The sequence below is a fragment of the Psammomys obesus genome, unplaced genomic scaffold (genome assembly GCF_907164565.1).
Source record: "Psammomys obesus unplaced genomic scaffold, mPsaObe1.curated_primary_1811, whole genome shotgun sequence".
NCBI classification, from domain to species: Eukaryota; Metazoa; Chordata; class Mammalia; order Rodentia; family Muridae; genus Psammomys; species Psammomys obesus.
This window is the reverse complement of record NW_026588520.1, coordinates 7,184-20,007: the sequence shown is the minus strand read 5'-3', so window position 1 is coordinate 20,007 and position 12,824 is coordinate 7,184. Positions and strand designations below refer to the sequence as shown.

The window sequence follows — 12,824 nt, the reverse complement described above, 5'->3', positions numbered from 1 at the left end:
TTCATCTGAGAATATTGTCTTTATCTTTTACATAATTGTGATAATTTAATGCATGTATACAATGTGCAATCTACATAGTGACCAACATAGTAATCTCTTCTCCTCTTCCTAATCTTCCATATCCTTTGCTTACTATCAACCACTCCCATTCTTATATTCATGTCTTTGTGTTTTAGCTGATGAATTTAATTAGAGTTGTGTATATGAGCAAAAATATGTGGTTAATTACTAGACCATGAAGAACTCACTTAAGCATACATAACTGAAAAAAGATACTTCTTTCCACCTTTATTTGACAATAGCTTCCTTTTTAAATTATTTTTAACTTTATAATTTCAGTTTATTCACTGTATCTCACTCACTCCTCCCGCTCAATCCCACCGTCCCACTTCCCCACCCATGTCGCTTTCCCAGTCCACTAAAAAGGGAGGTCCTCCTCCCCTTCCCTGTGACCTTAGTCTATCAGATCTCATCAGGAGTGGCTGCATTATCTTCTTCTGTGCCCTAGCAAAGCTGGTCCCCCATCAGGGGGAGATGATCAAAGAGCAGGCCAATTAGTTCATGTCAGAGACAGTTTCTGTCCCCATTACTATGGAGACCACTTTGATACTGAACTGTCATTGGCTAGCTCTATGCAGGGGTTCCAGGCCATCTCCATGAGTAGTCTGTGGCAAGAATATCAGAAAAGACTGCTGTGCCCAGAATTTTAGGATCTGTTGCTGTCCTTGTGGAGCTCCTGTCCTCTCTAAGTCTTACTATATCCACTTCTTTCATAAGATTCCCTATACTTTGCCAAAGTTTGGCTATGAGTCTCAACATCTGCCTCAAGACCCTGCAGGGTAGAGCCTTTCAGAGGCCCTCTGTGGCAGGCTTCTGTCCTGTTTCCTGTTTTCTCCAGCCTCCTATGTCCATCCTCTTTGCCTTTCTGAATGGGGATTGAGCATCTTAGCCAGAGTCCTCCTTCCTGATTAGCTTCTCTAGGTGTACACATTTTAGTTTGTTTATCCTATATTATATGTCTAGTATACACTTATGAGTGAGTATATTACCTGTGTGTCTTTCTGCTTCTGGGATACCTCACTCAGGATGATCTTTTCCAGTTCCCACTATTTACCTGCAAATTTCATGATTTATTTGTTCAACGTCTTTAGTCATCAGGGAAATGCAAATCAAAATGACCCAGAGATTTCACCTTACACCCATCAGATGGCTAAGATGAATAACTCAAGTGACAACACACACTGAAGAGGATGTGGAGAAAGGGGAAAACTCCACCACTGCTGGTGAAATGTAAACTTATGCAACCACTTTGGAAATCAATCTGGTGCTTTCTCAGACAACTAGGAATAGTGATTCCTCAAGATCCAGCTATACCACTCCTAGGCATACATCCAAAACATGTTCAAGTATACAAGTAGGACATTTGCTCAACCATGTTTGTAACAGCTTTATTTGTAATAGCCAGAACCTGGAAACAGCCCAGATGCCCCTCAATTGAGGAATGGATACAGAAATTGTGGTACATCTACACAATGGAATATTACTCAGAGATAAAAGACAATAGCTTCTTAAGAAGGGTTGGGACCACATGGAACCATCCTATAGGCATACTACATTGTTGAAGGTCCAGGTCTAATGCTAGTCCTTTTCTTTTCTCTTCTTTTTTATATATATCCACACTTGATGTTATTTCATGTTTCAATGACCAAGAATATTCAACAGACAATGTTTCATAACACTTCCCCATTTTCCATGTTTTATGTTATATTCTGTCTTCTATTTTGAGATACTTCCTGGTCTTTGCAGCTGTCCCACTAAGGAACATTTATTTTCAGTATTTCCAACAATTAAATGTCTCTGCATTAACCTCTGTTCATTTCTTTTTAAAAAGCTTCTCTGTTCATACCTGAGAGTTTAAATGCCTCCTGGAGAAAAAAAAATACTTAAGAGGCAATTTAACACCATTCCTACTTATCAATAATAATAAGAAGAAAACAAAAAACCAAAAACAAAAAATTTCTCCACTGAAGTCTGTGACCTCACTAGCTACAGCCTTTTATTAAAGTTTATAGTATCAGGTGTGTGTATCTGAGAATGTCTCCAATCAGATCTGAAGGTTACTGGTTATCCCACAAACTGCTGTGTCACTATTGCATCAGTGGGCAAATTTCACCAGACAGCTCCAGAGATATATCAGACAATTCATGATTTTTCTCCTCCATAAGAAAATATGGCACTTTGGGAACAATGAACAGTAGCCAGTAGAAAGGAATGCTCTAAGGAGTCTTACTTTGATCTTCTATAAAACTAAAATGCACTTACAAATTTTGCACACATAATGACATAATCATTCCTATTCCAGAAGGATTTTCTGATATCAAAATAATAAGAAGAAAGGATTGACAGGAATAAGAACAGTGAGCGCTTTGATACACTGCTTGGTAGAGTCTTTCAGAGGCCCTCTGTGGTAAGCTCCTGTCCTGTTACTTGTTTTCTCTTACATCCAATGTCCATCCCATTTATCTTTCTAAGTGAGGATTGATCATCTTACCCTGGGTCCTCTTTTTTGTTTATCTTCTTTAGGTGTATAGATTTCAGTATGTTTATCCTATCTTATAGGTCTATGTAAGTGAGTATATACCATGTGTGTCTTTCTGCTTTTGGGATACCTCACTCAGGATGATTGTTTCTAGGTCCCACCATTTGCCTGCAAATTTCATGATTTCCTCGTTTTTAATTGCTGTGTAGTATTCCATTGTGTAAAAATACCACAATTTCTGTATCCATTCCTCAACTGAGAGACATCTGGGTTGTTTCCAGGTTCTGGCTATTACAAATAAAGCTGCTATAAACATGGGTGAGCAAATGTCCTTGTTGCATACTTGGGCATCTTTTGGATATATGCCTAGGAGTGGTATAGTTGGGTCTTGAGGAAGTGCTGTTCCTAATTGTCTGAGAAAGTGCCAGATTGATTGTACAAAGTGGTTGTACTAGTTTGCATTCCCACCAGCAATGGAAGAGAGGGTTCCCCTTTCTCCTCTCCAGCATGTGTTGTCACTTGAGTTTTTGATCTTAGCCATTCTGATGGGTGTCAGGTGAAATCTCAGGGTTGTTTTTATTTGCATCTCTCTGATGGCTAGGACAATAGTAAGACTCATAACCAGACCTTCAGCAGAGTTCAGGGAATCATAAGAAAAAATGACCTGGAGAGGACAGGAGCTCCACAAGGACCAACTATATCTGGGCACTGGGGTCTTTTATGAGACTGTTTCTCCAACCAAGGACCATGTATGGATATAACGTACAACCTCTGTTCGGACGTAGTCCATGGTAGCTCAGTATCCAAATGGGTATCGTAATAAGGGGAACAGGGACTGGTTCTGACATGAACTCAATGGCGGGCTCTTTGACCTCCCCCCCCCTGCTATGCCCCATAGGAGGACCTTGCAGCCAGTCCTGAAGATACCTGATAAATCAGGATCAGATGAAAGGGGAGGAGGGCCTCCCCTAACATTGGACTTAGAAAGAGACAGGGAGGAGATGAGGGAGGGAGGGTGGGATTAGGAGGGAAATAGGGAGCGGGATACAGCAGGGATTCAAAGTTAACAAACTGTAACTATTATTAAAAAAATAAAATAAAATAAAAATGAACAATGAGAGCTCAGCAGAGCAAACACCAAACCCTGTGGCTCCATGTGCTCTAGCATCTGGAGCACATGATGCATCATATGTTCCTGTACTCTTCACTTCTGCTGCCAATGACAGCCTTGCCCATGAGTTGGATGCAATCTCTGAAGGCAAATATTTACAGAATATCCTATGACTCTGTCATTAAACACTCCTGGGTCTCCACTTCATCTTAGACTTCCCAGTCACAACTTCAAGCAGCCATCTTCTGTGAATCTTTTCAGGGACTCCAGCCATGACATTCATGGTTTAACCTCAGCTTCTCTGCAAAATGATGCAATGACTTTATTTCCCACAATTGTGTATCTTTCATTTCCACCAAACAAATCCCACAAAGACAATGCTGCCAACTTTTTCTCCAGCTGGAGATGGCAATGAAGCCTGACACTGAGGCTTGAGGTCTTTTGTGAAATAATCCTAGGGAACCCGTTTCCTAGGTAGTTGATTCCAAGCAGTGAATTCCTCCTACTTTTCTTTCTGCTTTGTTCTCAGTTAATATTTTTATCCTTTTGTATAAGGTCACATGTCACAAGACAGACCTGTTGACTGGTTTGGCTTTGTCCTTGGATCACACTTGCTATTATAACAGTGCAGCATAAAGTGTTTATTTTTGAGAAATGAGGCCTTTTTTTTTTGTTTTCAACACACAGCTGATTTTTCTAAAGTTAAATTGCTGGAATTCTTTCCACCATAAAAACCACTATTTTGTTGTTGCTTGTTTGTTTTTCTTTTACATATTTCTGCCTATATTGCTGCTCCCTTTCCTTGTGGATCTGGACATGTGCAATAAAAAATAGACAAACCATACATTAAATATTCTATTGGCTTAAAGTTTCTTCTCACCAAATAAAGAATTACCTGCAACCAATTTCTTACAGGAGAGGTAAAGTGAAAGCAGAGTCTTCAGCCAAATACCATGCAAATGAATCCTGGTGTATTTTCTGCTTGAGTCCTTCATTAATTGATCTCTTGATGAAAGCTTTAATTGTCTAAAGTTTCTGAGGAACGTTATTTTCTAAGCTCTTTCCTAAGTAGCCCATGAAACACTATCTCTGGCATGCTAGGCCTTTTCTAGCCTAATGAACCAAATTCTGACCTTAAAGCCCCAAATCAGTTCTAAAGGCCTAAATTCCTATGATTATGTTTATTAAAACTATAGCACTCCTTATACTAATTTTTGTATCAGTTATGTTATTCTTTGCTGCAATAGCATTCTTGACACAGTGATTTAATGAAGGAAAAGTAGGTTGGGTTATACAGTTCAGTGTGTTAGTCTGTCATGGTTGGTGCTTATGACAGCAGGAGGTTGAGGCAGCTGGTTTCATTGTATCCATAATCTGGAAGAAGATCAATTAATATCTGTGCTTTGCTATCTTTCTCATTTTTACAGAGTTCATGGCACAAGCCAAAAGAATAACTCCCATATTTCTTATGGAATTTCCCACATTAATAAAATTATTTAAGAGGAACCCTCACTGATGTTCCTAGTGGTTAGCCTAATCAAGAAAATTCCTTACATGTGTGCCTGGAGGCTTGTCTCCTAAATGATTGCAGAGTTTGTGAAGATGACTATTAAAACTATGGTCACAGGCTCCCTCAGGCAGAGGCACTGCTGAGGGGAAACCAAGGTCCAGTCATGATCCAGGATGTCTAAGAACATGGTGTCATTGTCCTATTTCCGGAAGGTAGACTTAGATAAATATCATGAGAACAAGTTTGTGGAAAAGGAGGGCTATGGCAATGGTCAAGCCAGGCCTGATGAGGGTGAGTTGGACTCATGCCTGCAGCATGGAAACATAACTGCTCTCCAGGCTGCTCTGAAACACCCCCCTATCAACACAAAGAGTAAGGTAGTGAAGGACCAGGTAGGCAGCATTGTCTTGAAGGTGCTCATCTCTTTAAAAGCTAATGATACTGAAAAACCTGTTCAGTCTCTGGATAAGAATGATATGGACCTCTTAATGAAGTATATTTACAAAGGTTTTGAGAGCCCTACTGGCAACAGCAGTGCTGTTACTACAGTGGCATGAAAAAGCATTTGCTGTTGGCTGGGTCCAACGTTCATGTTTTGACTGCAAGAAAAACTGTGTAGTGCAGCTGAAACTGGACGTCATTCACAGGAGTGGGTGTTGCTGGTACAAAGACCAAAACAACCAAACAGTACTGCTGCCCTGTGGGTAGCATCTACTTCTCTCAACTTTGCCTTCCTGCTTCTAGCTAGAGTAATAAGACAATTAAAAGAGAACAAGGGGATACAAATTGGAGAAGAAGTCAAAATATTGCTATTTGCAGATGATATGATAGTGTATGTAGGCAAACCCAAAAATTCCACCAGAGAACTCCTAAAGCTGATAAAAAGCTTTAGCAGAGTGGCTAGATACAAGATTAATTAAAGAAAAAACAACAACATAAAACAAACAAACAACAACAGTAGCCCTCCTGTATACAAACAACAAACGTGCTGAGAGAGAAATTAGGGAAACTATACCCTTCATAAAAGCCACAAATAATATAAAGTTTCTTGGTTTAACTCTGATCAAGCAAATAAAAGCCCTGTATGACAAGAACTTCAAGTCTCTAAAATTGAAGAAGATATCAGAAGATAGAAAGATGCCCATAATTGTAGATCAGTAGGATTAACATAGTAAAAATTGCCATCCATACCCAATGAGATCTACACATTCAATGCAGTCCCCATCAAAATACCTACACAGTTCTTTACAGACCTAGAAATGACAATTCTAACAAATTGTTCTTCTTGAAACTGAAAACTTTCTGTAAGAAAAGGGGATTGGGAGGAGACGAGGGAGGGGGAGACTGCCAGGATACAAATTGAATAAATTATAATAAATTTAAAAAGGAAAAAAAAGGAAACTGCCAATAGAACAAAATTAGTGTACTGATTGGAAAAAGATCTTCACCAATCCTACATCTGACAAAGGGTTAATATCCAAAATATATAATAAACTCAAGAAATGAAAAAACAATAAGCAAATAGGACACAGAACTAGACAGAGGAATATCAAATGGCCAAGAAACGCTTAAAGAAGTGATCAACATCCTTATTCATCAGGGAAATGCAAATCAAGAGACTCTGAGATTCCAGCTCACACAAGTCAAAATGGCTAAGATCAAAATTTCAAAGGGCAGCACATGCTGGCCAGGGTGTGGAGAAAGGGGAACACTCCTCCATTGCTGGTAAGAATGTAAATTTGTACAACCACTTTGGAAAACAACCTGGCACTTTCTCAGATTTGGGAATAGCTTTACTTCAATATCCAGCTACACCTCTCCTGGGTATCTACGTAAAAGACGATAGACCATTCAACAGATACACTTCTATGAACTATGTTCATAGAGGCTTTACTCACAATTGCCAGAATCTGGAAACAACCTAGGTGGCCCTTAACCAAAGAATGGATAACTAAACTGCCACATTTATACAATGGAATACCACTCCTCTATTGAAAACAAAGAATTCATGAAATTTGCATGCAAATGGATGAAACTAGAAAAGATCATCCTGAGTGAGGTAACCCAGACCAAGAAAGACACACATGGTATATACTCACTTATAAGTGGAATTTAGCCTGATATTACAGGATAAGCATACCATGAGGCGCAAAACCAAAGAAGTACCATAGAGGATCCAAGGGAAGGTGCATAAATCTCACATGAAAGACGAGCAAGAATAGACAGAGGTGATGGCTAATAAGAGGAACAAGGTAGAAGAGGGGAAACAGAGTTAAGAGGATGGAGATCAGACCTGGGGAAAGCTAAGGCAAGAAGACAGAAAGACTGTAGAGAAAAAGAAAAGAGAAACTGAGGGTGGGATTATCTCTGTGACAAGCTGGGGACCTAAGTCAAGGTAGGCTCCTGGGAGTATTTGAGGGGGACTCAACCAGAGACTCCTAATAGCAGAGGCCATAGTAACTGAAGAGAACACCCTCTAACTAGCCTAGTTTCCTAGCAGAGAGAAAGGAACACCAACCCACCTACAAAAACTTCAACTTAAAAGTTACCTTGCCTACAAGATGTACAGGTATGAAGATAGAGCAGAGATTGAGGGAATGCCTAACCAATGCTTGGCTTAACAAAAAACCCACCCTATGGGAGAGTGCCAACCCTTGACACTATACAGGATACTCTCCTAAACTTGCAGACAGTAGCCTGACAGCCTTGTCTTCTGAGGGATTCTACCTGAAAACAGATGCTGATATTCACAGCCAAATAGTGAAAAAAAAAAAAAAAGAGAAAGAGAAAAAGATCTGGAGGTGAAAGAAACTTCACAAGAAGACCAACAGAGCCAACTAACCAGGGCCCAGATAGGCTTACTGAGACTGAAACATCAACCAAGAACCATGCATGAACTGGGTCTGGGCCCCTTACACAGAAGTAGCAGATGGACAGCTTAGGCTTCATGTGGATCCTCTAATAAGGGAAGTAGGGACTGCATTGGACAGGAAATCACTTGCCAGGATTTTGATCAATTTCTCCTGGTGAGACTGACTTGCCAGGCTCCAGGGAAAGGAGACATGCTGAGTCCTGATGCAACTTGAGGATCTGGGGTAGATTGGAAAGGAAGCTCCCCTTTTCTGAGGAGGAGAGGAGGAGGGAAAGGGAGAGAGGGGTGGTGGGACTAGGAGGGGCTAACACAAGGACGTAAATTGAATAATAAGAAAAATTAAAAACCATCTGTCGCCATATCCATTTTATTTCTTTGTCATATTGTATTAGCTAAAACATGAAGCATTGAATATGAGTCATGAGAGTGTACACCTATGAGTTGTCCCTGATTTTAGTGGAAATGTTTTAAGTTTTCTCTTCCTTAAGAAAATTCATCTTGAGAATTCATAAGTCTTCTGCTTTTTTTCCCCCATTTCATTTATTTATTTTTACACATCCCAAAAAAACATTTTTCACAATGTATTCATTATATATCCCAAGTGAAGTGCCCTCCCTCAACTCTTCCCAATCCCTCCCTCCCTTCCTCTTTCACAGTATCCCCTTCCCCTTGTCCACTGAAAGGGGGAGTTCTCTCCTTCTGTCATCTGCCCATAGCTTGTCAAGTCTCATCAGGAATTCCTGGATCCTCTTCCTCTCTGGCCTGGTAAGGCCACATAACCAACAGCGAGTGATAAAAGAGCAGGCAACCAAGTACATGACAGAGGCAGCTCCTGCTTCCCTTACTAGGCAATCAACATGGAGACTGGACTGCCAAATGGCTACATCTGAGGAAGGGGTCTAGGTACTCTCTATGTATAGTCCCTGCAGGAACACCTGGGCTCAAATATTTTACCTTTGTTTGTCTCCTTGTGGGGTTCCTGCCCCTCCAGGTCTTTCTATCCCCATACCCTCTTCTTCCATGAGATTGCTTGAGCTCCTCCCAAAGTTTGGCTGTGAATCTCAGCATATGCTTTGATCCCCTCTTGGGTGGAGCCTTTTAGAGAACCCTCTAAGTCTTCTGCTTTTGTGTACAAATACCTCTATCTGTAGGCAGGTATGCCTGGAATTGGAAGCAATCTTTCCAAACAAGCCTATTGTGTAGTGGAATTAAATTATAAGACTCAAAAAAAAAAAATTTAAGACTCTGTTAGTTTGAATCATAACTTAAAAAGTGAAAATGTAGATTCTAGATGTCAAAGGATATTTATTCCTTTCATCTTATCTGTAAGAGAATTTTAAAGCATGTTTAATATAAGAGAACTGACCGTTGAATCTACATCTTAATAGAAAACTTGAAGAGGCAATTAGATACTTTCAGAAAGGGAACATACCAGTTTGGTACTTTATTTTTATAAGCACTGATTCATACTCATTTTTTATCTATTCAAACACCATAGGATATAAAGAATTTAAATGATTCTTGAAAATATTAAGAATGAGCCATTCCTCCAGCCCTATAAATTAAATAATTTAATGCTAATCAAAAATATTAAACAATCTCCTCCACCTTTTCCTGATGGCATGCTTCATTTCCTTATTCCTGAAAATGTAAACCATAGGTTTCAGCAATGGTGTCAAGACATCAGCAAATATAAACACACATTTCTAAAAAGAGAATGCAGAGGTATTTTGTGCATATATTAAAATGTATGGGACAAAGGACAAAAACACGATAGTAATGTGAGATCCACAGGTGGAGAGTGCTTTGTGCTGCCTTCCAGAACTATGGGCTCTCAGAGAGAACAGGATAACACCATAGGAAACAAGCAATTAGGAAAAAAAATGATGCAGATATACCCAACATTAGCAAACACCAAAATGACAAAATGTGTGTATTGATGTAGGCAAGCATTAGTATTGGGAACAAGTCACATGTAAAATGATCAATAAAGTTGTATCCACAGAATAGCAGTTGCAATGTGAATATGCTCTGTATTACAGAATGCAAGAAGCCTGCTACCCAATCTGCTCCCACCAGAATGCCACAGAACCTCCGGTTCTGGATGGAAGAGTAGTGCAGAGGCTTGCAAATGAGCACATAGTGATCATAAGCCAAGGCTAACACTTGTGAAAAAGTGAACAGAAAACAGTTGTATCATGCAACATTCAAAGGAGATCATCTTTGTTCCACAAAGTCTACAATTACCTTGGAAGTGATTACAGAAGAAATGCATGCATCCAGAAAGGATAGGAACAACAAAAAGAAGTACAGTACACAGGGGAGCCAAAAGCATAGGACTGCATGCAATTGTTACCACAGATAACATGTTGACCCCAGTAGTTGTAAGGTAGATGAACAACAACAAAACAGACAGTGTTTCCTCAACTTTTAGGTTCTGTGAAAGTCCCAGGAGTATGAACTCAGTGACAATGCTCTGGCTTAGCATAATTCTTAAGAAAAAGTATTCTGGGTTGTAGACTCAGTCTCCAAATGTGTTCCATAGCAAGGGTAGCAGGGCCTGTCTCTAGCATGAACTCAGTGACATGCTCTCTGATCAACTTCCCCTGAGGGTGCAGCCTTTCCAGGCCACAGAGGAAGACAATGCAGCTAGTCCTGATGAGACTTGATAATGTAGGGTCAGATAAAAGAGGAGGAGGTCCTCCCCTATCAGTGGAATAGCAGAGGGGCACAGAGGAGAAGGAGTGAGGAAGGGATTGGGAGGAGACAAGGGAGGGGGCCACAGCCAGAATACAAAGTAAATAAATTGTAAGAAATAATTAATATTTTTTTTAAAAAAAAGAAAAAGTATTCTGCCAAAGTTTGACTAGGAGTATCAGCATCTGCTTTGATACTCTGCTGGGTGGTGTTTTTCAGAGGTCCTCTGTGGTAGCTTGCTGTCCTGTTTCCTGTCTTCTCCTACTTGTGATGTCTATCTAGTTTGCCCTCCTGAATAGGATTAAGCATCTTTCCTAGGGTCATTTCCTTCTTATTTAGCTTCTTAAGGGCAATAGCTTTTAGTATGTTTATCCTATATTATATGTCTAATATCTACTTATAAGTGAATAGATACCATTTGCATCTTTCTGCTTCTGGATTACCTCACTCAGGATGATCTTTTCTAGTTCCCACCATTTGCCTGCAAATTTCATGATTTCCTTGTTTTTAATTGCTGAGTAGTATTCCATTGTGTAAATGTACCATAATTTCTGTATCCATTTCTCAGTTGAAGGACATTTAGCTTGTTTCCAGATTCTGGGTAATATGGACAAAGCTGCAATGAACATAGTTGAACAAATGTCCTTGTTCTGTGGTTGAGCATCTTTCTGTTACAAGCCCAGGAACAGAATAGCTGGATCTTGAGGTAACACTCTTCATAATTTCCTGAGAAAGCACTAGATTGATTTCTAAAGTGGTTGTGCAAGTTTACATTCACACCAGCAATGGATGAGGATTCTTCTTCAAAAGCCCATATGATACAAAATCTGAACATTTAATTAAAATGGACAAATTTCTTGCTAGATTCCATTTACCTAATTTGAATCAAGGTCAGGTAAATAAATTAAATAGTCCTATATTCCTCAAGGAAATAGAAGCAGTCATCAAAAGTCTCCCATCCAAAAAGCAAGCAAGCAAGCAAACAAACAAAGAAACAACAGGACCAGATGGTTTCAATGCAGAATTCTGCCAGTCCTTCAAAGAACAGCTAATTTCAGTTCTCTTCAAACTATTTCACAAAATAGAAACAGAAGAAACATTACCAAACTCATTTTAAGGGCCACAGTCACCTAGATACCTAAACCACACAAAGGCCAAAAAAAAAAAAAAGAAAGAAAGAGAACTTCAGACCAATCTCACTTATGAAAATTGATGTAGAAATACTCAATAAAATACTTGCAAACCAAATCCAAGAACACATATAAGATATCATCCACCATAACCAATTAGGCTTCATCCAAGGCAGGTAGGGGAGGTTCAATATAATCCACCATATAAACAAACTGAAAGGAAAAAGAACCACATGATCATCTTCTTAGATACTGAAAAAGCATTTAACAAAATACAACACCCATTCATGTTCAAAGTCTTGGAGTGATCATGGATACAAGGCTCACACCTAAACATAGTAAAAGCAATATGCAGCAAGACTATAGCCAACATAAAACTAAATGGAGAGAAACTTAAATCAATCACATTGAAATCAGGGACAAGGCAAGAGTGCCCAGATTCTCTGTATCTATTCAAGATGGTACTTGAAGTCCTAGCTAGAGCAATAAGACAGCAAAAGGAGACAAAGCTACAATTTGGAAAGGAATGAGTCAAAGTATCACTATTAAGAGATGATATGACAGTTTGTAATAATTTCATTTCCCTCCAAAGTTTTTAAAAATTTAGGGGTTAGTTTTTCCAGAGTTTGGCAGTTACAAATAAAGCTGCTATGAACATAGTTGAGCAAATGTCAACTATGAATTCCCCACCATTGAATGGTGGGGAGTCTTTTGGGTATATGCCGAGGAGTGGTATAGCTGCATCTTGAGGTAGCGCTATTCCTAATTTTCTGAGAAAGCTCCAGGTTGATTTATAAAGTGCTTGTGCAAGGTTACATTCCCACCAGCAATGGAGGAGGGTTCTCCGTTTCTCCACATCTTCTCCAGCATTCATCATCCCTTGAGTTTTTTATCTTAGCCATTCTGATGAAATCTCAGGGTTGTTTTGATTTGTATTTCCCGAATGACTTAGGATGTTAATAATT

General features: G+C 39.4%; 1 protein-coding gene across 1 annotated transcript; it reads left to right on the top strand.

The window, feature by feature from the left end:
- Positions 1 to 5,333: 5,333 nt before the first annotated feature.
- On the top strand, positions 5,334 to 5,717 carry LOC129674381 (actin-related protein 2/3 complex subunit 5-like). Its single transcript, XM_055604344.1, has one exon. It carries the CDS (start codon positions 5,334 to 5,336, stop codon positions 5,715 to 5,717), a length of 384 nt encoding a protein of 127 aa, XP_055460319.1.
- Positions 5,718 to 12,824: the final 7,107 nt, after the last annotated feature.